Source organism: Canis aureus, chromosome 12 (genome assembly GCF_053574225.1).
Source record: "Canis aureus isolate CA01 chromosome 12, VMU_Caureus_v.1.0, whole genome shotgun sequence".
NCBI lineage: Eukaryota > Metazoa > Chordata > Mammalia > Carnivora > Canidae > Canis > Canis aureus.
In genome coordinates this window covers 53,554,872-53,579,864 of record NC_135622.1, presented here as the reverse complement: position 1 = coordinate 53,579,864, position 24,993 = coordinate 53,554,872, and the positions used below count along the sequence as shown (strand labels likewise).

Here is a 24,993-nt window from a genome sequence, read left to right as displayed (position 1 = left end):
TGAGGCCTGATCATTCATTTATATGGATTTAACATCTTTAAAACTCACTTGTGGAGATGACTTGCCCAGTAGTACATTTTTATTGCTAGAAGCAATGTATAAACGGATGTAATTGAGCCAAAGTATTGCTGACAAGTTATTTCAAGCATGTCATTTATATTACTTTATAATTTGTGTGTGTGATGCAGGTGGAAACTATAAAGGCCATGTGGATATTTTGGCACCTACGGTTCAAGAGTTGGCTGCCCTTGAAAAGGAGGCGCAGACATCTTTCCTGCATCTTGGCTACCTTCCTAACCAGCTGTTCAGAACCTTCTGATTTTAACATACACTGAATAAGATTTGAATAATAAAATTCTGTAGTCTTAAAACTCTAAAAACAGTTGTACTGCTTCCAAGCAGCAGTATTTATAGTAACATAAGCTATTAATGCTAACTCTTGCATGTCAAGAAACATTAATCTTAGGAATTCTTCATAAAATGGCAACCTAATGAGAATAATAAATTTGATGACTATATTTTTATGAAGATTTGTGTCTTATTTTTAAAGTTATTTGATAGTTTTCTTTTTCAAGAAAACTGGAGGTTTACCAGATAAAGTTTATAGGTATGTTAATTTTGTGGAGGACCTGCATGGAACCACCAGTGATTATGTTGAGTAGAATTTATCATAGGAAGTGGTCCCAAGTAGAGATGTTTTTGAGATGGTTATAGTTGCCTAGGTGTAGGCTGAAGCTGGAGGGGAGACTCATGATGGGAAAGAAAATTGGGTGATCCCAGGACAGAAGGGCAGCTTAGTTTTAGGGGGCCTTGAGTTTTTTTAGAGAGATAGAAAAGGTTCTGTGTCTAGGGATTGAGGGCTAGTGTATGATGGTGATAGCAAAGATGTATTTGGAAGGTTCTTTTTTTTTTTTTTAATATTTTATTTATTCATGAGAGACAGAGAGGCAGAGACGTAGGCAGAGGGAGAAGCAGGCTCCATGCAGGGAGCCTGATGTGGGACTGATCCCAGAACCCCAGGATCGCGCCCTGGGCCAAAGGCAGATGCTCAACCACTGAGCCACCCAGGCATCCCCTGTTTATCTTCTTTTTAAGACCTTTTCTTTCCAGAGGATAGTTACTTAAAAGACAAAACTATTATGCTGTTCCTCTACGTTTTAAAATTAAACCCAGTTCTTTGGAATATATTTTCTCTGTCCTTTTTACCTAAAATACCAGGAGGAAAAGAGAAAATTTAGACAGATAAAATTGAATTGTTCTTTTGTGCCTTTCGACTCTTAGTTAATAAGGTATTATTCCTGTGCTAGGATTCCTTAAGAACAGAGGCTATTATAAATTCTCGTGTGATGGTTTCCAAACCTGTTAGCACTGAAATATTTTCTTTAAACAAAATCTTAAGTGAAACTCACTGTAGACATTAGCAGTGGGAGAACCGTTGCCTAGTATTTTGAGTCATCGTTTGTGTGAAATGATGAGAATACCGTTCTCTCACATTTAGACCACGTTGCTTGGCTGTCCTAGAACCACCCCAGCTGATCTGGGAGCGATGACAGCTCTCTGCAGTGTCCACGCACATTAATCACTGCTTTAGAAAGGGATTTTTAACTGATAAACAGCAAGGAGAAGACTGAGATCTGGACCGTTTAAATACTGGAGCTAGGGGAGGTCTGATCTTGTTCGTGTCCTCCTTTTATACATGCAGAAGTGCAGTTTGGAGGAATTTATGCCAACGGGGCCTTGTTCGGAGAAGTGGAGCTGGAACTTGGGTACCCTAGTCTCAGCTTTGACCCTTTGTCTTCTGTTGGAAGATGATCCTCAGGTCCAAATGGGTAGGCCAGGGAGGAATGGAGACTGAAAGTGGTTATTGGGCTTTTCCTCTGCAAATTACTGTCCAACTGCATTTGACTTGGGCAACAGAGTTTCTAAAAGGGCAAGCTGTGTGTGACCAGGCCAGCAGAGGGCTTGCCTGGAGACCTGGCTGGCCCTTTTCTTTCTACTCACATCACCAGAAATCCTTGCCTTTACTCTAAGTCCCTGCTTCCAGATACCCATTCCTTCAGGTGTCTGGATTCATGGTAAGAATGTAAAGGTCTGCTTTAAAGTGGTCACTGAGTCATGAGGGACGCTAATGGCTCCCCTCCTTCCTTTTAGGAACAGAACCTCCTGACTTATAATCGATATCGGATTGCCTAGCTGGGGAGACTGGCTTTCCCAGGTTCTGGTTAGTGGGGGACACGTTGCAGTGATGCATACAACTTCTTGGTCACGCCCTCTACCTGCTTGTTCTCTCCTCTCTCGAGCTGGAACTCAGAGATGGTGTTAGCCAGTGTCCTACTCAGGGAATGGCAGTGGGACCAGACAAGGAAGACCTTGTAGGGGTGGTGCCACACCTCTGGCTGTGTCTTCTCTGAGCCACCATATGGTTAGGTCTACCTCAGCTAATACAGGGCGCCGGGGATACGGGAAAGACCAGAAAATGTTCAATATTAACCATCACCTGTGAGTCTGACTCCTAGCTTCAGCCTTTACAACGTAAGGGTTTGCAAGTCCTCACACACCCTGTGCTTGTAGTTCTTCTGTAGTCTCCCTGCTACACCGGAATACAAAGCCTCACCCCACCTTCAGATATCCTAGTCACGGCCTGGGGCTTACGGCTCTGGGCACATACCTCCTCATCTAGTCTTTTATTCTGTTCTCTTGGAAGCTATCTTCAGGCTTTCATTGGTAGAGTTATACTTTCCTAGTGGCTGGTTTTGTGTTTGGGGCTTTTTCTTTTTTCTATTTCAAATATTAATAAACTCAAGTGAGCTTCTCTGACTCTGTTTATGGATGTACCGTGTGAAAGAGAACCGAGTCTCAAGGACCGGCGATAGTTAATAAGATCACTGAAACCTCGCTTACCTCATTAGCACATATTTTTCCTATTATAAACAGAAACAGAAATGGAAATTTCAGGTTAGAACAGTGTCCACCCCTCTATCCTTTTGACTTCTCACTTTCAGAGGAAATCACATTTTGGTTCGTTTTTTTTTTCCTGTGACATTTTTGGTGTACAGTTTAGGTCCTACTGTATATACAATTTTGTATTTTCATTTGCCAAAAGCATTTTCCTTGTTGAAAATACTTCAGTGACGGTGTAATCTGTGATGTGCTGTGAATTACATGATTGATCCATTTTTGCTGCTTTGAGCACTGAGGAGGTTGAGGAGGTGTGAACCCGAGTGTGAATCCAGTCCTGACCCAGGCGAGCCAGATCCAGCTCAGCTCCTTAGCCTGAGATTTAGTTTCTTTGCTTATGGAAATGGTGAGAGTAATTCTCATCATTCAGGATTCTATTAAGCATTCAGTGAAGTCCAGGAGATAAAAGTGCTTGTACCATATTTTATAGTATTTATACTGCTTATTGCTGTGCACATTTTTTATCTCTTTTGGGTTGCTTGCCCCTGGATTCCTAGAAACTGCATTGTTGAATGAAGGTGAATGATGCTTATGAACATTTTTCAGGGTCGTTACCAGATCACTTTCTGTGAGGGTTGTACTGGTTGACACGCACACTAACGAGGAAGAAGTCTGTGTAATTTATTTTACAAACAAATGATACTTTTTGCATTTAAAGTTTGTTTTCAGGGGATCCCTGGGTGGCTCAGTGGTTTAGCGCCTGCCTTTGGCCCAGGGCGTGATCCTGGAGTCCCAGGATCGAGTCCCGCGTCGGGCTCCCAGCATGGAGACTGCTTCTCCCTCTGCCTGTGTCTCTGCCTCTCTCTCTGTCATAAATAAATAAATCTTAAAAAAAAAAAATCCTAAAAAGTAAAGTTTGTTTACATACTGGCTTTTGGTATGGTGTGTGAATTGGTGCTGGTGGGGAGAGGTCACCTAACTCTTACACGTGGCTTCTTTGCACAGACACCTTACCCCACCCTCACCCCACCCCCACCTCACCACCATCATTGTTCCACAATGTTCAGCTTGTAAATAAGGCACAAAACTTTTTTTTCTTTTTTCCTTTATTTAAAAAAAGTTTTTTATTAAGGTAGAAGTGTGTATGGCAGAGACAGAATAGCCTAGATTTTTTTTTTTTTTAAATATTGGTTTCCAGCCAGTTCTAAATGGGCAAAACCATTTAGTCACATTTTTTTACCTTATTCTTCTGACTTAAGAGGAAACTATGCACTTTACTGTAGTCTGAATGAGATATGTAAAACATGAGAACTGTGTAGGTGAATATAAAATGAGATCTGGGGGTAGGTTCACTTATATATTGATTTTATTATTTTCCTATAGATGCTGACACCTACCAGGGATTTTTCCAAGTGACCTTATTTGGGGGGAAAAAGGAATATTTGTTTGAAGGGAAAAAATGTAGTGGAACAGGAAGGAAAGGGAGGGATATTATTTGGCTAGTCTAAAGTCATTGATAGAGGATTCCTTTGGAGGGAGGAGTGGAAGGGGAATTTTTGCTGTTGTTTTCCGTTCTGTTGCTTTAAATAATTACCTTGCATTTAAAATCATCTAAAGCTCTGGTTTTCCTGACAGATCCCACTCTTACTGGTCAACAGTATTGAGGGGAATTTGAAAGAAACTGGAGACAGGCCCGGATCTGACCCCAGCAGCAATCACTGACTTCTCATTAGCTAATCACGTGCGATCAGTAGGTCTCTGGTGGGGACCTGGGTATTGGCATTGTAACACATTCCTCAGAAGACGGCGCAGATGCACTTTGAACCCTAGATCAAGGAACACTGTCCACCGAAATGGCTCTTAGGGCTCTAATTCTCACTGCAATCTTTGACCCTAATCACCTAGGCAAGGTGATTCAAAAGGACAGCTGAGAGAGAGGCTTGCTGTACTAGAATCATCTGTGGTTCAGTGCAGCTCTGCTGCCTTTATACCAAAAATGATTCTTTGTTTCCTTTCCTTATTTTGGTGGTCTGCACATTGAGATCACCCCGGGAGCCTTATTTAATTTTTTTATTTATTTTAGAGATTTTATTTATTCATGGGAGACACACAGAGGCAGAGACATAGGCAGGGGGTGAAGCAGGCTCCCTATGGGGAGCCCAATGCAGGACTTATCCCAGGACCCCAGGATCACACCCTGAGCCGAAGGTAGATGCTCAACCGCTGAGCCACCCAGGTGCCCCCACCCCAGGAGCTTTAAAAGAAAATGATAATATCTGTACTTCACCTCAGAGACTTTTGATTCTGTTGTGGAGTGAGCCCTGGGTGCCCAGGTAATGCTAAGATGCTGCTGGGATTGAGAGCTGCTACTTTAAACGGAGCCTGACTCTAGATGGTTCTTTATTCTGTTCCAAATCAGTGTGTGCCCTCTGCACATGCCCAAACTAATACATGTCTTAAGATTAAATAGCGTTTAGGTTCAAGCTGGGACCCTCGGTATTGTGTTATGCAGTGGAGGCTATTGTAGAGAAAAAAAATTCATAAAAATGGTGTCCTATCATTTGTGACAAACTAATACTATTTTATAAATAAATGTAGCCAGATGAGTTTAGTTCCCTTTAAAATACTTATTTTGGGGATTCATACAAATCTTTAAAGGATGCTTCAATTTTTCAAAAATCCATTTGGCCTTTTTTTTCTTTCTGTTTTTTACATTGCTACTTTGTTTTTACTTAAAATGTTTCTCCTGCTTTAGACAGAATTACTTTATTGACTTCTTGAAATCATTGGTTCAACCCATTATTTTACCTCACATCTTATTCCCCAGCTTGGTTACTCACCCTGTCCACCAGAAGAGGCTCTGGTTGGCTGATAACTCTGTGTTTCCTTAAATCCCAAAGGGTAAATACTTGCTTCTGCCAAAGAAGGACTTAGAAGAGGCAGCCCGAGGTTGTCTCACTGCAGGGTGATAAATTGCATGTTAAGAGTTTCCCAGTTTTTCATGGTGGGTCAGAATCTCCAGGAAGAGAATCCAGCAGGGGAAATTCTGATCAGAATAGGAATTGCCTAGATGGAGGTTAGAGTCAGAGAGAGAGAGCCAGTATGAATGGGGTCAGTTGAGTGTGGGAGCAATGGGGTCTGATAATGAGTTTGGGGTTTCCTTTTTCTACGTGGTGATCCCCTTGGAATCCTCAGAAGTTTGCTACCTTGTAAGCAAGTAGATATGTCAGTATGATTTGGGTATTAAAGGGAGGCTCTGTCTGTTTGGACAAAGTGATGTTGGAGGGTGTGGGATTTGATAGGACCCTGTCCTGTGGGAAACTCTTATATAATTGCAGGGGTTGGGTTGGGGGACAAGAAAACTCTCCTGAGCAGTTGTCTAAACCAAAGCTTAGGAAGATGACAATCGGGCTTAGTGGCAGTTGGGTTTAGCAGGCACTCCCAAGAATTCTCAGTCATATTTGGGACAGACCTGGCTAGCCTCCAGTCACACAGGCTGGAAACCTGAGGAATTCTGTTTGGCTAGCTATTTGGAGACATTGGATTATATCTGTATCATTAAATACTGTTCCCTTAAAACATTAGTTCTATCGGTTGTAGTAACAAACTCTATCATATGCTCCCATCCATAAATTGTTCTTTCCTTTTCCACTGTTGGCTCATCACCCAGACCCCAAAGAATACTTTCCTACAAAATGATGTGAATGCAGCGGGACCCACCCGAGCTGGCCCTTAGGGCTCCGAGTTTGTCATTTCCCTAGAAGGTGCACCAGGTGGCGCCAATGTCACACCATGAAGACCCACAAAGACCTAAACACTTAGGCTGCTGTATTTTTACCACTTGGGGTCAGTTAAGGATTACCTGACTTCCTTCCCCCCCCCCCCCCCCCCCGCTATGCAAATCATAGATTCAAAGGAATTATTTCCCATTTTATCTGTCAGGGTCTGTGGTCTTTTTTTCTGGATCCTGAAGGCCAAGAAATGTGCATTAGGATTTTTTTTCCCCTGAGTTGGATCCACAGGGTTTGTGCTCCAGTGGTTTCCCCTGTTACAGAGCACTCAAAGCACTTAGAGGATCACAGCACCCACTTTCCCCCTGACCCGGGGTTTGGAGTTCTCTGTGCAAAGAACTTGCACACGTGTCAAAATTGCATTTGTGCTAACTGCCACTCTCATTACCATCTCTAGAAGGCAAAATGCAATTCCTCAGTCACTTCCTCTGATTCTCCCTGTCTGCAAAGGCCCAAATCTGAACGAAGTGAGGTGGGGTGTCATGTGAACACCCACTCATCTTCCTGCCACTTATCTGCTGATCCTAGGAATTACAGCATTGCCCTTTGAGAGCATGGTGGAGATTTGTGGAGTTCCCCCATTGACTTTGCCTGCCCTGTGGGTGGGTCTGGGTGGGGGTGAGGGCAGGATGTGTGGGCTTAGCCCCAACAATGAGCCTAGTCACTGTAGAAAGTAGCTCATGGCTACTTAATTCGAGAAGTCAGAGCGATGATCGGACACCCCAAACACCAGTCTCCTTGCTGACCAAGTGACTTCATGGGAGTGTAAACTGAGTGAGAGGCCAGAAGAGTAAGCAGATACATGATCTGTTATTTGCCTTTTTTTCCCCCCCCCAAAGAATGCCATCTTTGAGGTGTAGAGGCAGGAGGAGACTTGAGTCACCATTCAAGAACAGCCTTTCCTGGTGTAATTTAAAGCTATGACACAAGCTCATTTGATTCTATAATTTTCAACTTATAATTCATCCCTGTCAGCTTCCATTCAGGGGCCTGCAATGGGCCTTTATGGCCTTAATTAAATCCAGACTAACTTGGGCACTTCGGGTTCTCTAAAATTTGGTCCCAGCCATCCTATTGTCATTTCCTTTATTGGCAATTCCTCCTCTCCTCGCTCCCCGCATACATAATAAAAATAGCCAACATCCATTGACCCTTCACTATGTACCACATTTTGTTCTGTGTGTTTCCTTGTCTTCTTGAGTTCTCAACCCCAGAAGGCAGCTTTTATTAGTGTTTCCGTTTCACAGATGAGAAAACCGAGGCACCCCATGGTTAGTGATTGCTTAAGTAGGATTACCTGGTTTGTAAGCAGTGGAGCTAGAGTTTGCATGCAGGCACTTACCCTGTGTCCCGTTTGTCTCTGCTGGGATTGCAAGGCTGCTGTTGCTGGTGGGCAGACCTTCCCACCTCCCCTCTGCTTGCCAGAATGCCACCCATCCTTGTGGGTCTGAGTCACTTCTACCTCCTTCGTGCGGGCAAGAGAACACCACGTCTTTGAATACCTACTGTGAGCCAGATATTTTCTATTCAGCTTCATGTAAGAGCCAGAGTTCTTTCTTATTTTTTAATATTTTTTTTGTGCAGATAAGAAACTCAAGGCCCAGAGAGGTGAGTCTGAGTCCATTAGGTTGTCTGTCAGGCTCCAGAGCCTGTGCTTCTCCATCCTAAGCTCTGCCCCTAAACACCCTTCCAGCATGTGACTCTTTCTGTTCCTCTTAGAGTTGAGGTAGCTCTTAATTTTTAAAAACCCATTTTGGACTCTTTTTCTCCAATATTTTCAGGTGGATCAAAAGTTCTTCCAGTGAAGGGTGGGTATCTGGGCTCCCTTCTCTCTCCCTGCAGTGTACAGAGTGGGCATGCAACAAGTGTATTATTGATTAGCTAGGTTTTAGGTGATGGGGAGAGTCCATGAACTTACCTGATGGCAATGGTTCTTCTGTAGAATTTGAGACTCCAGACAGAGACCCAAAACCTCATGACTTCTATCCTGAGCAGGAGTTGTTATTCTGTAGTCGAATCCAGGCCAGGATAGAAGACCAACACCACATTTGATAGGAAAATATAGCTTTTAGCTTCTTCAAGAAAATCTTGACCAAAATATGAGCATGATTCTGAACATATGGGGCCCAAAGCTCCAATTTCCTATGGCTGAGATTCCAGTGTTATGGTGGACCAATACTTGTGCAGAAATATGTGAATTCATCATGGTTATTTTTGCAGCATTGATGTTGGCAAGCGTCCAAGTCAAGAACTTTCTGCCTTTGCAGTTCTTGGTTATTTGAGGTTGATGACTCACTTTGTGTAACATCCTCTTGTTTTCCTCCTTTTCCTCCCAGGGGCCCTCCTACCTGAGAGGACCGGCGGGGCGGGGAGGGTTATGGGACTCCAGCCACTGTTGACTGCTTCTTTTCAGTTTTGCTAACATTTGTTGGGAAGCCGTCTTGATCTCATCTTCTCTTTCCCACACCAGGTCTTCTGTGCCCTGCAAACGTTGTGCTCCTTCATTGGAGTATTCATGTGCCTACGTTTTATGTACCTGCTACCATGTCAGTGTTTCTCCCCACATAGGGACCCCATATAGGGCCCTTTACAGCAGGTCTGGATTCCATATCCTTGGTTCAGGGCAAAGTCTGGCCTAGAGAATGTTCACAAACATTTGTTGAGAAGGAAGGACGGACGGATGGATGGATGGATGGATGAGTTATTACAAGAAATGCTTATGAAGGAATTTTAGACATTAGCTAACAAAATAAGGACGAGAAGTTAGGATTTGTTTGCTACTTAGTTTTTATGTTTTGGACAGGGGATCTGCATATCCTGAATTGAAGGCTGCAGAAAAAGGCTTTGAGCCTCATTTTTCTCTTTATTTTTTTTTTAAGATTTTTATTTATTCATGATAGTCACACAGAGAGAGAGAGAGAGAGAGAGAGAGGCAGAGACACAGGTAGAGGGAGAGAGAAGCAGGCTCCATGCAGGGAGCCCGACGTGGGATTCGATCCTGGGTCTCCAGGATCGCGCCCTGGGCCAAAGGCAGGCGCTAAACCGCTGCGCCACCCAGGGATCCCTCATTTTTCTCTTTAAAAGGGCTTCTGTTTTTCGGGCAGAAGCTGTGCTGGCTTAACCCAGAACCACCTTTGGAAGAAATCCTCAGCACCCTCATGCTATAATCTGTCCCGTTGATCTGCGACACAGCAGTGACATCCACTGTGTGGAGGATCGTGCTGCCATGCTTTGCCTTCTATATCTCTACAGCTCTGCAAGGCAGGAACAATTATTTTCCTCTAAGGAAATGGAGGTCCAGAAGTGTGACATAACAATTCAACCATAGTACATGGAAATTCTGATACCTCATGTTTAACAATGGATGGAATGACTAGACAAATGATGAATAAGGAAATGGAAGACTTGAATGACACTATAATCTGACTGGACCCAACAGACATCTCCAGAACATTCCACCAACAACAGCAGAATACGCATCCTTCCCAAGTGTACATGGAACATTCTCCAAGACAGACCATATGCTAAGCCATAAAACAAGCCTCAGTACATTTGAAAAGATTGAAATTATATCAAATATGTTCTTCAATCACATTGGAATGCAACTAGAAATCAGTAGCAGAAAGAACATTAGGAAATTCATGAATATGTGGAAATTAACACACTACTGAACAACCAATGAATCAAAGAAGAGCTCAAAGGGAGATAGTACTTTGAGATGAATGAAAACAGAAACACAACAGAGGAAACCATCTTACGGGATGTAGGTAAAGCAGTGCTCGGAGGGAAATTTATAGCTGCGAGGGACTATATTACAAAGGAAAAGAGATTTCGAATCAACCTGACCGTCTACTTTAAGGCACTGAGGGGAAAAAATAACCCAGAGCACGCAGAAGGAAGGAAATAAGAAAGATTAGAATGGAAATCAGTGAACTAGAAAACAGAAAATCACAACCAAAATCGGTTTTTGAAAGGATCAACAAAGTTGACCAAGCTTGGTTAGAAAGAGGCGAGGTGATTTCCCAGTGTGACCCCGGTAGTCCATGGCAGAGCCAGGATTCCCCGCCAGGACCCTGTGATGCCACAGCTGGGGTTGGGCCCGTCTCCTCCTCCCTAGCCGCTGCCTCAAGGACCAGGAGCTTGCCTCCCTCACCTGTGAGCCCACTGCCTTGCCCAGTGCCTGGCACACGCAGGGGCTCAGGAAATGTTTGCTGAACTAAAATGGAAAGTAAACCTCCTCCCCACCCTCAGTCAACCATCTGTGTGAGATGATAAATTATGCTTCCCATGCAGATTGGGCTGAATTGCACTATTTCTGATGAGAAACGCTGAAAACAGCAAACTGCTTGTCCTTAAAAATAAACCCTCAGCTTCAGGGATTTGGCCCAGAAATGAACCGTGTTACAGCTCAAGCCCCAAGATTGAGTTTACGACCCTGAAGCCAGAGGTGATGGGGTTTCCGACTGGAGCTAGAAACTCGATCACCTTGACCTGGCCCCGGGGTGCGGACTGGCCGCCTGCCCCCACCCCCACCCCAATCCCTGCAACCCTGCATCCCCGCCTCCCAGTTACGACTCCCGATGAGGGCTGGCCGCCTGCCCCCCGCCCACAACCCCCCCGGCACCCCTGCACCCCCCGCCCCCGGTGCGGGCTGGTTACCTGCCCCCCCACCCCCCGACACCCCTGCACCCCCGCCCCCGGTGCGGGCTGGTCGCCTGCCCCCCCACCGCCCCGCACCCCTGCACCCCTGCACTCGCACCTCCAGTGAGGGCTGGCCGCCTGCCCCCCCACCGCCCTGCACCCCTGCACCCCCGCCTCCCTGTGAGGGCTGGCCGCCTGCCCCCCCCCACACCCCCACACCCCTGCACCCCCGCCTCCAGTGAGGGCTGGTGGCCTGCCCCCCCCGCACCCTCCCCCTGCACCCCTGCACCCCTGCCTCCCGTGAGGGCTGGCCAGCTCGGAGGGGGCCGCTGAGCCACAGCACAGGATGCCGACTGTCGCCCAAGGATCGATGGGTTAGGAACAAGGGCTCGGCAGAGGTGCTCCCACCGAGCCAGACGGGGCTCCACGTGGAGTGTAGCTCTCGGACACTGTATAGGGGTGAAATGTAAGGAATGTTGAGTGTAATTAGCCCAAGTGCATGTTGATCTGTCCCGAAAGGCCGAGAGGAGGCGGCGATCCCAGCTGGATCAGACGCCAGGCTGCCAGCGCGGGGCTGCAGGGACAAGGCCAGCAGGGTGCAGGCTGCCAGCCCATTTCCCCGAAGGACTAGATGAGGCCCTGCCGGCCCAAGGACTCCCAGCGGGGCGGGGAGTGAATCCATTCTGGGGACCCCCGACCCGGGACTTCCCGCACAGCCCTGCCCCTTGGGAGCGGCTGGAGGGGCCCACCCTCGGTGTCCCAGGAGGCCTGTGTGGCACGCTCATGTGTGTGATTCCCCCGCCTTAGAGGCAACAGCAACAGCCCCGTTTTTGTTTTTCTTAATTTAAAGGTGACTCTCCTGGAAGCCCCAAATGTGGAATTGACCCTAAATTGAAAAGAGGATCTTTTTAGGGCAGGAGCTTTGTTCTTGTGAATTTTCTGCCTCACCAACCATGGGGAATGTCAGCTGGAGGAATGGTCTGGTAAAGAAGCTGCTCATTCATTTCAAGGGGCCGAGGAGCTATTTCCAAGGAGGGAAGTCTCCTCATCCTCTTGGCCTTTTGATCCACTCAGGCTCCGTGGCAGGAAGACGTGGAGGAATGACGCTGACCACCCAGCGCTTCCCACCTACTGCTGGGGTGGAAGGGGCCAGAATCAAGCATAAGGAATATCAGCCTTAATTCTGACTTTAAAATCCACAAACTCTATTTTCCATACCATCAAAATCAGTAAAATAATACCCCCCTCTTTTCTTTTCTTTCTTTTTTTTTTTTTAAGAGAAAGTGATGTAATTGTAAAACGTCTCCCTCTCCTCATTCCTGTGCCCATGTTTCCCCCTGGTCTGCCACCAGAATATCTGGCACACACGCACGATTCAAAATGTTAGACATACAGTTTAAGACTTCATTTTGTAGGAAGAATAAAAGTATATGATCGATGATCATGAATAGTAGTATATGATCGATGAATAGTAGTATAAAAATTTAGTGATACATCAGGATTAGGCTCATCGACGTGCAGCAGTGTACTCGTAATGGTGGCTTAAAAAAAAGGGTGCATTTTTATTGTTTGTTTTTGATATAACAAAAAAGTGTGGAGGCGGGCAGTCTGGAGCTGATGCAGGTGGTGCTTTGTCATCAGAGATCCAGGTTCTTTGTGCTCTGCCATACTTAGCTCACGGCTTCAAGATGCCTCATGGTCTTAGCTTGCTGCTGGGCCTCCAGCCATCATTCATTCATCCCTCCCTCCCTCCCTCCCTCCCTCCCTCCCTCCCTCCCTCCTTCCTTCCTTCCTTCCTTCCTTCCTTCCTTCCTTCCTTCCTTCCTTCCTTCCTTCCTTCCTTCTTTCCCTCCTTCCTTCTGTCTCTCCCTCCCTCCCTTCTATTAAATCTGGGCATTAGGGGGTCCTATATCTAAGACAGAATGGCAAGTTAGGCATTGAGGAGGCTGCTAACACCCTCTGCGACATGCACCTTATGTGTTTGACGGCAGCGTTATGTGGACCGGGTTTCCCTGCACCAGTGATTTTTTTCTCCTCAGCTCTGTTCATCATCTACTCTTCCCTACCTGCTTGCACCAGGTGCACCTAAAATGATTAATCTCCAGGCCTTTTGTCCTGAAGTTTTGGGGACAGAAAAGTAGACCGAGTACAAATGGGAGCCACAAATGTGCTAGAACACGGAGCCGCAGGCCCAACTTGGGGGGTTCAAGGAAGGCTTCCAGGTAGAGGTGACAGGAATTAGTGCTTTGGGATGGGGAATGTTAACCTATTTAACAGGTGTGTACCAGCCGGTGCTCTTGGCCAGTGCGCAGCACAACAACAACAACAACAACAACAACAGAGCCTTGGAAGAAATGTCCTCTGAGCAATTCCTGCTTCATCAGGTGGTGTGAGGGAAAACGAGGGCACTGAGATATGGATGACTTCGGAACGTCCCGGTTGTAAGCGACAGAACCGGGCTTATGCCTGCAAGGACATGTGTCACCCTACATAACTGAGAAGCCCGGACACAGAGCGGCCTCAGAGGAGACTGAGCCAGGGGTGCACACGGTGTCAATGGGCCTTGGCTTCTCTGGCTTCCTTGACTGCGGTGGTGTCTACCCTGGCTTCATTCTCAAGCTGCATATGGTGGCCCCTGAGTCCCTGGCTCGGTGCCACTAAGTCCCACCAAAGCCCAGAGCTGATTTGCCCCAAACCCGGATATGTTAGGATGATTGGAAGGGTTTGGACCAGGTGCCCACTCATGACCAGTCCCTGCGGCTGCGGTATCTGGTGCGTGGTGAGCCAGGCCTGGGTCAGATGCTTGCTCCTCTAGCTCTCAGTGCATGGGACAGCGAAGGAAGACGGTCCCCCAAGGGACGTCGGAGAGCTGGGCTGGGAAGGAGGGGCGAGGAGCCTGGGTGACGCACCCCCAGTGCCCATCTGGAGCACTGGGGGGTGTGGACGTTCACTGATGACATGATCAGGTTCACAGAGGCTAGAGAGCTTTTCCACCGCCCGTGGCCGGTGAGCAGTGAGTCGGGACTGGAGCCCTGGAAGTCACAGAAGGCATCGGAAGGTGGCATCGGGTTTGTGTCCTGAGGGGCCAGGAGCTGTTGTTCAGGGAAGGAGAGCTTTCCATTTTACTTTCCAAACAACCTTGTCAGGAGATGTCCACGTGGGCGTGTCCGCTTGTACCTGAATCTTTAAGGTGAGGATGCATCTGCCTCTGCCAGGCTGTCCTTGGTGGAGCGTGGCCACCTGCCGGGGCGGGGGGTGTTCTGCGGGGGCAGAGTCAGCCTGGGGAGGGTGGGTGGCTGGCGGGGCCCCACACACTGGATTCTTCTTTCTTTCAGGAATAGGCGAAGGCAGTCCCTCTAACCTGAAAACACCCACTAAGTGGCAAATGCAGCACCCAGGAGTCCTGCTGCCCTCAGGGGCTGGATGGTGCCTGCTTGTCCTGGTGGGACAGGAGTGACTGATACCGTGGAGATCCTGGTGGCTTTGCTCTGGGACTGCTACTGAAATGGGCTTTAGAACCTAGAGGAAGAAAAAGCTAGCCTGACCCGTGCCTCAGTTTCCCCACTGGCATATGGAACCCAACCCTTGGACTGGTCTGCCCCACTTCCTCAGGGCACCTTTTGTCTTTCATGATCTTGGTCACTTCAAGGCCTGTGGCCACTCAACCCCATGTATTCAGGCCCTAAATTCCCTAAACTCAGAGCTGAGAGACCTACTGGTTCCTCCCCTAGGAGGTGGCTCCAGTGTGGACGGGCCCCAGCAGGCACAGTCCATCTGGCTCCTTGCGGCCGTGCTCGGGCCCCCAGCTGTCCCTCCCGAGGGACAGACACCCCTTGCCCCGCTGGGTTCCAGGCCCCCTCCACACAGAGCACCCATCCTCTAGCCTGCTCTGTGGGGACCCCCCCGCGCCCCCCCGCTGGCTGTGCGGCCTGGTGTGTGGCAGGAGCTGGGCAGTCTTCAGGGTCAGCATCCAGCACCCCGGGAAAAGGATTTGGTTAGGGAATTAGTCGAGGGAGACTGGGGGCAGTGACAGGAAGGCGCAGGGGCCTTCTCGGGGGCCGACTGTCCTCAGCCCTGTGATCCAGGCCCCGTGAGGTCTGCGGCCCGCACCCCCAGGGAGGCCCCAGTGGCCCCGGGGACCATCACAGGATGCCCTCCCGGACGAGAAACAGGATACCAGGCCGGGGACCCCCTGGGAGGGACCAGAGCCAGGAAGTGCTCCTTCCTGCCATGGGGACAGCTCCATGACCTGGAAAGGTGTGGGCCGGAATGCTCGCGCTTCCACAGTGACATCACCTCTGCTGTGGACCTGCGGCTTGGCATCTTGGACCTCGTGAGCACGCACAGCCCAAGTCAGAAGGGAGACGGGCAGCCGATGTGTCTGCATCGGGACAGGCGCATTTTGCACTGCCACCCGGGAAGAATTCATATTTAACTCCAGGATCTTATCTTGAAGATGCAGAGAAAGACACGGGGATTCACCCCTCCACCATGCACGTGGCGCTTGCTCATCTCAGTTGCTTGCTTCCAGGGATGGGAAGCTCACTCTGTGCCAGGCCATGAGGTCACTGCTGGACAAATTCTAGCTCTGTGTTGAAATACGGATTCCTGCAACCCCCTCCGCTGCCCTCACTCTTCCACCCCCAAACCGGATGAGTCTCTACTCCTTGAAGACCTTCAGAAATAACCTGCCACTGAGTTTTCTTTTCTCCAGACCAAAGAGCCGGCACCCCTTCAACTGTGCCTCTTGAACAGGACTTCAAAGTCCTCTTTTTCCTGCTCACTTTGCTCTGAATCTCGAAATGATGAGGGATGGTACCCAGACCCGACGCGATGCTCTATAGGTAGGGTCTGACTGGTGTGGGATGAAGCAGGGTCCTTACCTCCTCGGAAGTGGACATCTGACCTCTGTTAATGTGGCCTTGGGTGGCCTTCCGTGTTGGCAGCTGTCGGGTCCTGGGAGCAGCTCCGCTGGCTTTCCACCCCACCTGCTACCCTTCCCAGCCATACACCTTCCTCCTCATATTGCATCTTGAGTCCAAATCTCTGGCTCATCCTGGTAGAGATAACCTTGCTGGTCCCAGCACATCGGGATGCCACAGCCTTGATTCTGTCCTTCTGCCCAATTGTTTTGCTTTTCGCCTCATAGAGGACAATGGTTCCTTCCCCCAGTTTCTGACCATCTAATCTTTGGACCCATCGAATCTTGGGATGCATCTTTCCAGGGAGATGCAGCAGCTAATGGGCTCTGGGCAGTGGGTCAGCTTTGCTGCAGAGCCCTCTCTGGCAGGGCCTCCGGCGGGTTGGGGGAGGCTGGGGCTGCCCGGGGCACCTGGGGCTCCCCGGCCCCCCTCTTTCCTTCCTGCCCCTCAGCGCACCATGGTACCTTCTGGTTCCCATATAGGATGTGAATTTGGTTCTCTCACATTCTCCTCTCCATCTCTCTGTGTTTTCACACTCTAGCTCTGTCTCCTTAGCTCAGTCCCGCATTTATCCTGGGCGCTGGTGTTGGGCACAGCACCCTGCCAGGGCTGGGCCTTTCCCTTCCTTCGTCACTTCTAAGGACTTGCTCCATGGAGGGGACAGAGTCAGAGACATTAGTGACTCCAGCCCAGGAAGCTGGGAGGGCCAACCTGGCAGGGCCAGGAGGAATCGTCTGGGCCTACCACCTCCGGTCAGCACCAGGTAAGGGCAGGCCTGGGTCTTGACACAAAACTGGGCTGAGAATGACCCAACAGGGACTGCCTCCCGAGGACCCGTATGCTCCTGTGTGCTGGGACCCGTGTGGGTGTGTGTAGCCCAGGAGGTGGCGGGGGCGGGGGGCAAGTTCCTCCCACATTGAGGGGGGCCTTCTCCACTCTGCGGGCTGCCGGTGCCCCGCGTGTCTGTCACCCAATGCTGTCGGCCCTGATTTGAGCCTCCGTGGTGGCTTCATGGCACCTGCTTTGCCACTGCTGTCACGCCTTTGCTTTCTCTCCCTGTTAAACAAGGCTAACCTCCCAGACGGCATCCCTTCAGGCTCTCCGGCGTCTTCAAGTTCTCCCACCGGTCACTTAGCGGTTAGGCGAGCCATGACTGTGGAGAAGTCTCACCGGGTGAGGCCGAAGCTTCCGACGTGGTGAGCCTGTCCTCAGCCTGGAGTGAGAGAAGCTTCTGCGGAGTCCTTGCCCACCTGCCTGCCCCGGGGCTAGACTCGGAGGGTCCAGGTGCGAGGCGGGCCCAAGACAGAGTTGGAATCAAGAGTCAGCTCTCCGGGGGCACCTGGGTGGCTCAGAGGGTTAAGCGTCTGCCCTCAGCTTGGGTCATGATCTCAGGGTCCTGGGGTCGAGCCCCGCGTCAGGCTCCTTACTCAGTAGGGAGCCTGCTTCTCCCTCTCTCCCCTGCTCGTGCTCTCTCCCTATCTCTCTCTCTCTCTTTCTCTCAAATAAATAAAATCTTTTTAAAAAGGTCAGCTCTCCAGTCCCAGCTTGGACTATGGGTGGTGCTTGTTGGCGGGACCCCCTGGCTGGCTACCTCAAAAGAAAGCCCACGAACCTCACCCTTCATGTAACTAATGCAAACTGGAATTGGGTGCCAATGATTAGAGGTCGGGCTTCTGTCACGGGGCTAGTTTTCTGATTAAAGAACGACAACGACAGGTACATTTTGTTGAGTGCTTTCCCTAAGGCAGGGGCTCGAGGCTCATTATCTATTTTTATCGCCCCCAGATTTCTTGGAAGTAGGCCACACCGCCCCCACTTTACAAATAAGGAAATGAGGCTCAAGGAAGTTATGAGAAATGCCCCCAGAGATGCTCAACCGGTAATTCTGAGCCCAGGTTAGAGCGTTGGTATCTCTGCCCCGGAGCTCACGCTCTTTCTGCCACCCTGGAAATAATACCGAGGAACATCCTTCCGCCCCCCAGCTCGGCCCCTGCTACCTGCCCACCAGGCCCAGGGGCCAGGGCCCATCCCTTTGTCCGGCCCGGGGGGTTGGGTGGAGGGCACCCAGCTAGGCACGGGCTGGTAATGGGAGCCCGTCGGGGTGGGGGGGGATGGCCGCACTGATGCACGGAGCCCCCAAGCCGGTGATCAGCCTCGAGGGCCGTCCATAAATCAGCCCTCAAGGACACACGGTTCCAACTGACCAGCGCGCTGGGCCCTTCGCGGACACCCAACACCGCCGCCCGGCCCTCCCTGCTGCCCTCGGGGCCAGGTGTGTGCCTCGTGCACCCTGGGAACCTCAGCGCCCGCTCTGGGGCTCCTCTGGGGCCGAGCTAGGTCCGGGGTCCCCGCCGTAATGAGCCCTTGCACGCTGCCTGTGACCCGGGATAGAGTGAGCCCCGTTCCAAAGCTTGCGGCCCCTTCCCGGCCGTACGACGTGCGACAAGGTCAATACTCCCGTGTGTGGCCACAGACATGCAAAGAATCGCCTCGCCCCATTGCCGGGCGATTGGCTGGGTCTATGCGGGCAGGCCGGCCGCGGGTGGGCACCCAGCTGCTAGCGCCCTGCCCAGGAGGGTGGCACCAGCACCCACCCGCGGGGCACAGCTCCCCACGCCCAGCGGAGCGGGCCCGGTGAGGACCCAGGGTGCTGTGGCCCCGCCGAGGCCGCGTGGATGCGGAGTGTCAGCCTCTGGACTTGAACTTGGCTCTACCTGAACCCCCCCAACACCCCCAACTCCCTCTTCTCTTCCTGCATCTTGGGTTAGCTCGGCTCGAAGAGATTTATGCCTCAAATTCCTAGGAGTCTCCTGAATAATCTCCCCCGTAAAGTAATAGCCCCGGGGGTGGCACCCAACGCTTTGCGCTCCCTCGTTTTGCGAGACTGGAGACCACATGGCTTTGCAAGCGTGCGCTCTGCAGGGCGTCCTGGCACGCATCCGGCGGCGCCCCCACCTGACAGCCCGCAGCGCCCGTTCTGGGGTTCTCCGCAGAGCTCGGGTGCCGCCAGAAGACCTTCTCCTGGCCTTTGGGTGACACACCGGGGCTGCAGATTGGGCAGCCGGAGTCCCAGCCTTCTCTGGGCCCCCACCCAGAGGGGGCTGCACAGATGAACCCCTTCCACGGCCTTCACGCCTCCCGTCCAGCTCCGCAGCTCTGGATTGCGTGGGAACCGGAGCTGCGGCCCCGACCCAGGGAAGCCGGGGGTCCCTGCAGACCCCCTTTCACCCCTGGGGCCTGCTTCTCATCTCCCAGCGCCACGGGCAGTAACCCTTCGTCCTGTGAAAGCCGAAGAGGGAGGAATGTCACATGAAAGGTGCCCGAGGAGGCCTGGCCAGTGTCAGGCCACCAAATGGCAGGTGCCAGGTGGTTAGCATTAATAGAGGACTGAGAGGGTGGGGGCCGGGGGCCGGAGGTTTTCTGGGGAGGGAGCGGGTGCTGGCCCTGACTGCCCCCTAGGCCGGGGCCACCGCGGAAGGCCTGTGGAGCTGCCCTCCTTCCCTCCCGTCCTCTCCCACGGTGCTCCCTTCAGTGACATCCTTCTCCTTTCGTGGACAGGGTCCTAAAGACTCCCTGACTGGGCTCCAGGCTCCAGGCTCCAGTCTCCAGGTTTGGGGCCTCCACGCGGCCCCCCTGCTCTTCCCAAAACACAGTCTGAGCCCGGCCTCCCTGGGAGCCCTGGTAGGACACCGGAGGCTCTGAGTGTCCAGCCCGCCCTCCTCTGTCCTGCACCTGTCTCGCTCCCACCTGCTGCATGCACCCCCCCCCCCACTGTGTGTGCACCCAGCACCTGTCTCCTCCCGCACTGCACACCTAGCGAGATCAGATGGGGGGGAAATGTGCTCTTGTCCATCTTGCCAGCTCGGCTGGGAACCCCGTGAGCAGACGGTGGCCCCGTGCTAGTATGAGGGCTGCTGCTTCCCCTACCCCCAACTTGGGCAGCAATTTCCTGAATAAGGCGGAAGCGCAGAAGAAGACGTGAGTCAGGAGTGCAGGGATCCGGAGGGAAGGTGGAGGTGCCTGGGCATCGAGGGAATATGTCAGTTTGGAGCTCCCACTTGTTCCCCCTTGATTGGATAGAATGTTCCAGATTCAGTTAGTCCCCAGATATTTTTGGTTTCATTATTCTATTTTCCCTATTTTTGAAACATTTTAGACACTTTCCGAAATACAAAGTAAAAAACAAATAAAAACATGACAAGCCTCACCCCCCACCCCGGGCTGTCTGTGCCCCTTCCTTGAGGTGAAGCATCTCTTATCCTGATTTCTTCCCTGTTCCTACAGAATAAAAGCCAACCCCTGCACCTGGAGCTAATGCCCTTTACTTCTCTGCTCCCGTCCCACTGTGACCTTGCCGTGCCCTACACTCTGGCCACTCAGACCATTTGCTTCTCTCAGTCTCAAGTCCTGATTCCCTTTTTCTTCATCCATGCTCTGGCTGGAGGCAGGCGGACAAATGGTATAATCTGGCAGGATCTGGAAAGGCTTCATGGAGACGGTGCGTGTGGGGTGAGCCTTGAAGGTGAAGCAGTCACACCCACACCCCAAACGGGGGATGCAGAAGAGAGGCGGGGAGGAGGCAGGCTGGGCCACTGGGGGCCACTGGGGGCCACTGGGGGCCTCTGCCCTCAGGCAGTGGAAGCCACAGGATGGTTTTAGCAAGAGTGAGACACATTCAGCTTTGTGTTTTAAGTTCTGCGGAGAATGACTTCAGAGAGAGAAGACCCAAGACTGGAGAGAGGTTGGGGACTTTGCCCTGGTCCGGGTGTGAAGTGACAACGGAGGGACACTTAGCTGAACTTAGTGATGTGGGCGACAGATGGCCAGAGCCTAGGGAGGCTCCTTGGTTCTCGCTGGAGTGAGTGAGGAGATGAGGAACAGCTATGGATGGAGATAGATGCCTTCGCTTTGAGAAAGTTCCCAAATTATCTTCAATAAGAGCCTTCTTATTAAAGGGTTCTGCATGAAAATACATATTCTCAGGCCCTGCCATGGACCTAGGGTATCAGGATATTTGGAGAGAAGGGGCTGGGCTGGAAATCCATGTTTCAAAATGCACCTTGGATGACTCTTAGGGTCAGTCTGGGAAATGATGCTCACAGGGGTCAGCACACTGCCTGACACATGCTGGGCCTCCTCCTCCCTGGGCTGTGAGCCCCCCGGCCAGCGGCCGCCCGCAGAACCCGGCTCAGGGCCTGCCCACGGTCCCGGCTTGCAGGATGAATGAACCGATCTCTAGCCCAAGACAAATGACTTCCTCTCGTAAACTGCAGTGAACATCAGCCTGCCTTTGACTCCTGGGGTTGGTTGGCCAGTCCTATTGCACGATTTGTCTGAATTTTAACCAAACTTTCTTATTGGATCCCAACAGCTGCCTATTAGCTTCGAAGGCTTCCTACCAGCACGGCGGTCCCATGTCCTCCATATCTTCAAATGTGAACCACCAGAGAGGCTTCTACCTTTCGGTTACGTTGAACAATAATGAAAAATAATTGCCTTTTTTTTTTTTTTTTTTTTAATAAGAGAGGAAATGTTACCGATGGCAAGGTCTTCAAAAGGCCACTTCGCAAACTGAAAATTTACTTGAAAGCACACAATCTTTTGCTGGAGACCAGGCTTGGTATGTTTCTGATTACACCGGTGACCCTCACCCTGAAAAGCCTTTGTAGATGGGCCTTTTTTCTAGACAACCTACTGATGAGCAAATGATCTAACAGATTTCACACCACATAAATTTAAGCCTAATAAATGGCTTCAAATTCAGAGCTCCTAATTCTGGGTCCAGAGAGGTAGTCTTTTTACAAAGGCAATCATGTAGACAATTAATAAACCCACACACAGCACCGGGAAAGAGTGAATTCTGTCCCCGTCTCCTGATCCCCTGTCCCCAAACTCCAAATGATTAGCTCCCGGAAATGTAGATTTGCCTTGAGCTCCTCGTAGGGGCAGAAGACATGTCCGTGCAAGGTCCACTCTGTCCAGGACAGTAGCCACTAGCCACATGTGGGCTACTTAAATTTACATTTGTATTAATTAAAATAGAAAAAATCCTGTTCTTTAGTTGCACCAGCCACATTTCAACCGCTCAATAACCACATGTTGCTAGGAGCTACTAGATACATCACAGAATAGAATGCACCCATCACTGCAGAAAGGTGTGTGGGACAGCGCCGGTCTCTTCTTCAGGCAAAACCTCTCAGGACCCAAACTGCTTCTGTTTTGTCTCAACTATCAGTAACTGTTACCCTCCGGAACTGTTTTATTATATTAGCCTAGGTAAGCAAAATGAAATGGAGTTCATACCGAAGAAAAATGTAGATTTAAAAAAAAAAATCTATTGTTAATGAGAAAGAAGGGAACTTTGTTTTCAATCTGCTAATGAGCTCATTTTCTTTGCTATTCTTTGCTATTTTGGGTGGCGTATTGACAGCTTTGGGGAGGAACGATCTCGATTATTCAGGGCCAGGAAAATAAAATCTGCTTTCTCATCCTAGTAAGATAATTCTTCTGTCTGAATTAACTAGGTAATTGCGCTGGCTGGTTGTCCTTAAGCTGCCAAGGGCAAGCACACATCAGAGCCTCCTAGGGACAGTAAGGACCTTGGAGAGCCCTGAGGCCCCCAGCCCCATGTAGGGCTGGCAAAAGCAAGAGTGTTGGAGGTGGGGTGTGTGTGTGTGTGTGTGTGTGTGTGTGTGTGTGTAGCTTATCCAAGGCCACATGGCTAGCTTGTGGCAGAGGGGGTCCTCCTGACTCCTGTCCCCAGCTCATTCTCCTTAGCAAATAACATACAACCTCTCTTTTGACCCTTGCGCCTTGGTCTAATTAGCTATAAATCGGGAAAGATTTGCTCTTGCATAGCAGGAGGAGCTAATTCAAAGCCAAGTCAAACCAGGAGCTGTGAGACCACCGAGGTCCCGAGAGATGTGGGCCTAGGTTGCAGGTCCTCGCAAAGCTGGTTTTCTCCAAAGCTTCTACAATGAGAGACGGGCTTTACCTCATAACATGAGGGATTCCCCAAACGTGAGAAGGGGGTTCAGATGGGGGACAGCCAAAAGAATGACAAATGTCCACTAACCTTTATCCACAGGTGATGATGCTTGCTTACGATTCTGTCCCCAGGCCTCTTTTGTAAACTCCAAACCTCTATATTTTACTTCTTGTTTAACATCTTTTGGGGAGGTATTTTATTTTATTTATTTTTAAAAAGATTTTTTTTATTTGTTCCTTTGAGAGAGAGAGAGAATAAGCGGGGGTGTCGGGGGGAGGGCCAGAGGGAGAAGGAGAAGCAAACCCCCAGCTGAGCAGGGAGTCCCATGTGGGGCTTGATTCCAAGTCTCCAGGATCATGACCTGAGCTGAAGGCAGCCACTTAACCGCCTGAGCCACCCAAGTGCTCTTTGGGGAGGTATTTTAAAGATCCTTCAAACTTAATATATCCCAAACTGCTGTTAAACCTTCTCAAATTTGAATCTTCCCAGCATTCACCAGGTCAGTGAATAGCACCATCACTGTCTGAGTTAAATCAACTAGAAGTCCCAGCATCATCCTCAACCCCTCGGTCTCCCTCTCTTTCCATAGCCAATCCATCGCCAAACCCTGTAGGTCTGACACCCCAAATGGCTCCTGAGTCCATCCGTGTCTCTCCATCCTTGGTCTTGGCTACTGTCATTGCCATGCTGGGCTATTGCTATGGGCCCTGATTGGTAAACCACTTCCCTACCCGATGCCTTCTCTCCATTGAATCCAGAGTGATGTCTTTGAAGTGAAATCCGTGTCCTCTCCTTTTTTTCAACCCTTTAAAGACTTGCACTGCCATTAGGAGAAGCCAAACCTCCCTCTGTAACTTCCAACCTTATATGACCTACCCCTTCCTCTCTCTAGACGCACCTCTCCACCCCTCCCTGCTTTTCCTCGTTTCAGATACATCCTTTGGCAAGTGTCAGTTCTCACAACCTCACGCTTCTTCCTCTTTCTCTCCCATTGCATTGTAAGCTCCATGCTGGCAGGGATCATGTCTGTGTGCTCACCAAAGAACCCCTAGTCTGGCACAGAGTGAGCACCGTATAATGCTGAATGAATGAATGAATGCATGCATGCATGCATGCATGAAGGAGACACATCACTAAGTCAGACTTGGGTTTGAATCTCGATTCCACTACTTCCTTAGTTGTGATCTTGAACAATCAATCCTTCTGAGACTCAGATGCCTCATACACAGAAAAATATCCTAATATTTGCTTTGTAGGAACTTATGAGGACAAACGACATGAGTGTGAGAGGTGCCTAAGGTAGCCACTGTGTCTGGGACAAGGTCGGCCCTCAAGTGATGCTTGTGGTCATCATCCAAATGGCCTTCCCAGTGGAAGACTAGGTATCCTATTCAATACCCTTTAAAGTCTTCTTTTTGGTTTGTATTGGTTTGTGTCCGTTTGCAACCAGAAATCCTACATGGAATGTAGCTCTAGTCCAGACTAACAAAATAAAAGCATCACGTTCCAAGTTCAAGCCACTATTGCTTCTAACATTAGTTCCTTCAATTCCGCAAGTATGTCAACCCTCTGGGGCGTATACTATTATTCTCATCTCACTGAGAGAAAACTGAGATGTGGTAAAACTAAGCAAGTTGTTGAAGGTCGCACAGCTAACAGGTGCTAGCGCTGGGACTCAAACCCAAGCTGTCCTTGCTTTACACTCTTGCATTCTGCAATTTTATCTATATTTTGGAGAAGTAACCCCAAAGCA

The 24,993-nt window shown here is 49.9% G+C and overlaps 1 protein-coding gene across 3 annotated transcripts in view; it reads left to right on the top strand.

Annotated features, from left to right (window-relative positions):
* The window catches only part of DDX1 (DEAD-box helicase 1), a 34,875-nt gene extending 34,357 nt beyond the window's left edge, over positions 1–518 (top strand). For all 3 annotated transcript variants that reach the window (XM_077844075.1, XM_077844074.1, XM_077844076.1), the window contains exon 26: positions 189–518. In XM_077844075.1, coding sequence (XP_077700201.1) covers positions 189–319 — 131 coding nt within the window. In that variant the 3' untranslated portion in view covers positions 320–518. The remainder of the gene's footprint in view (positions 1–188) is intronic.
* Positions 519–24,993: the final 24,475 nt, after the last annotated feature.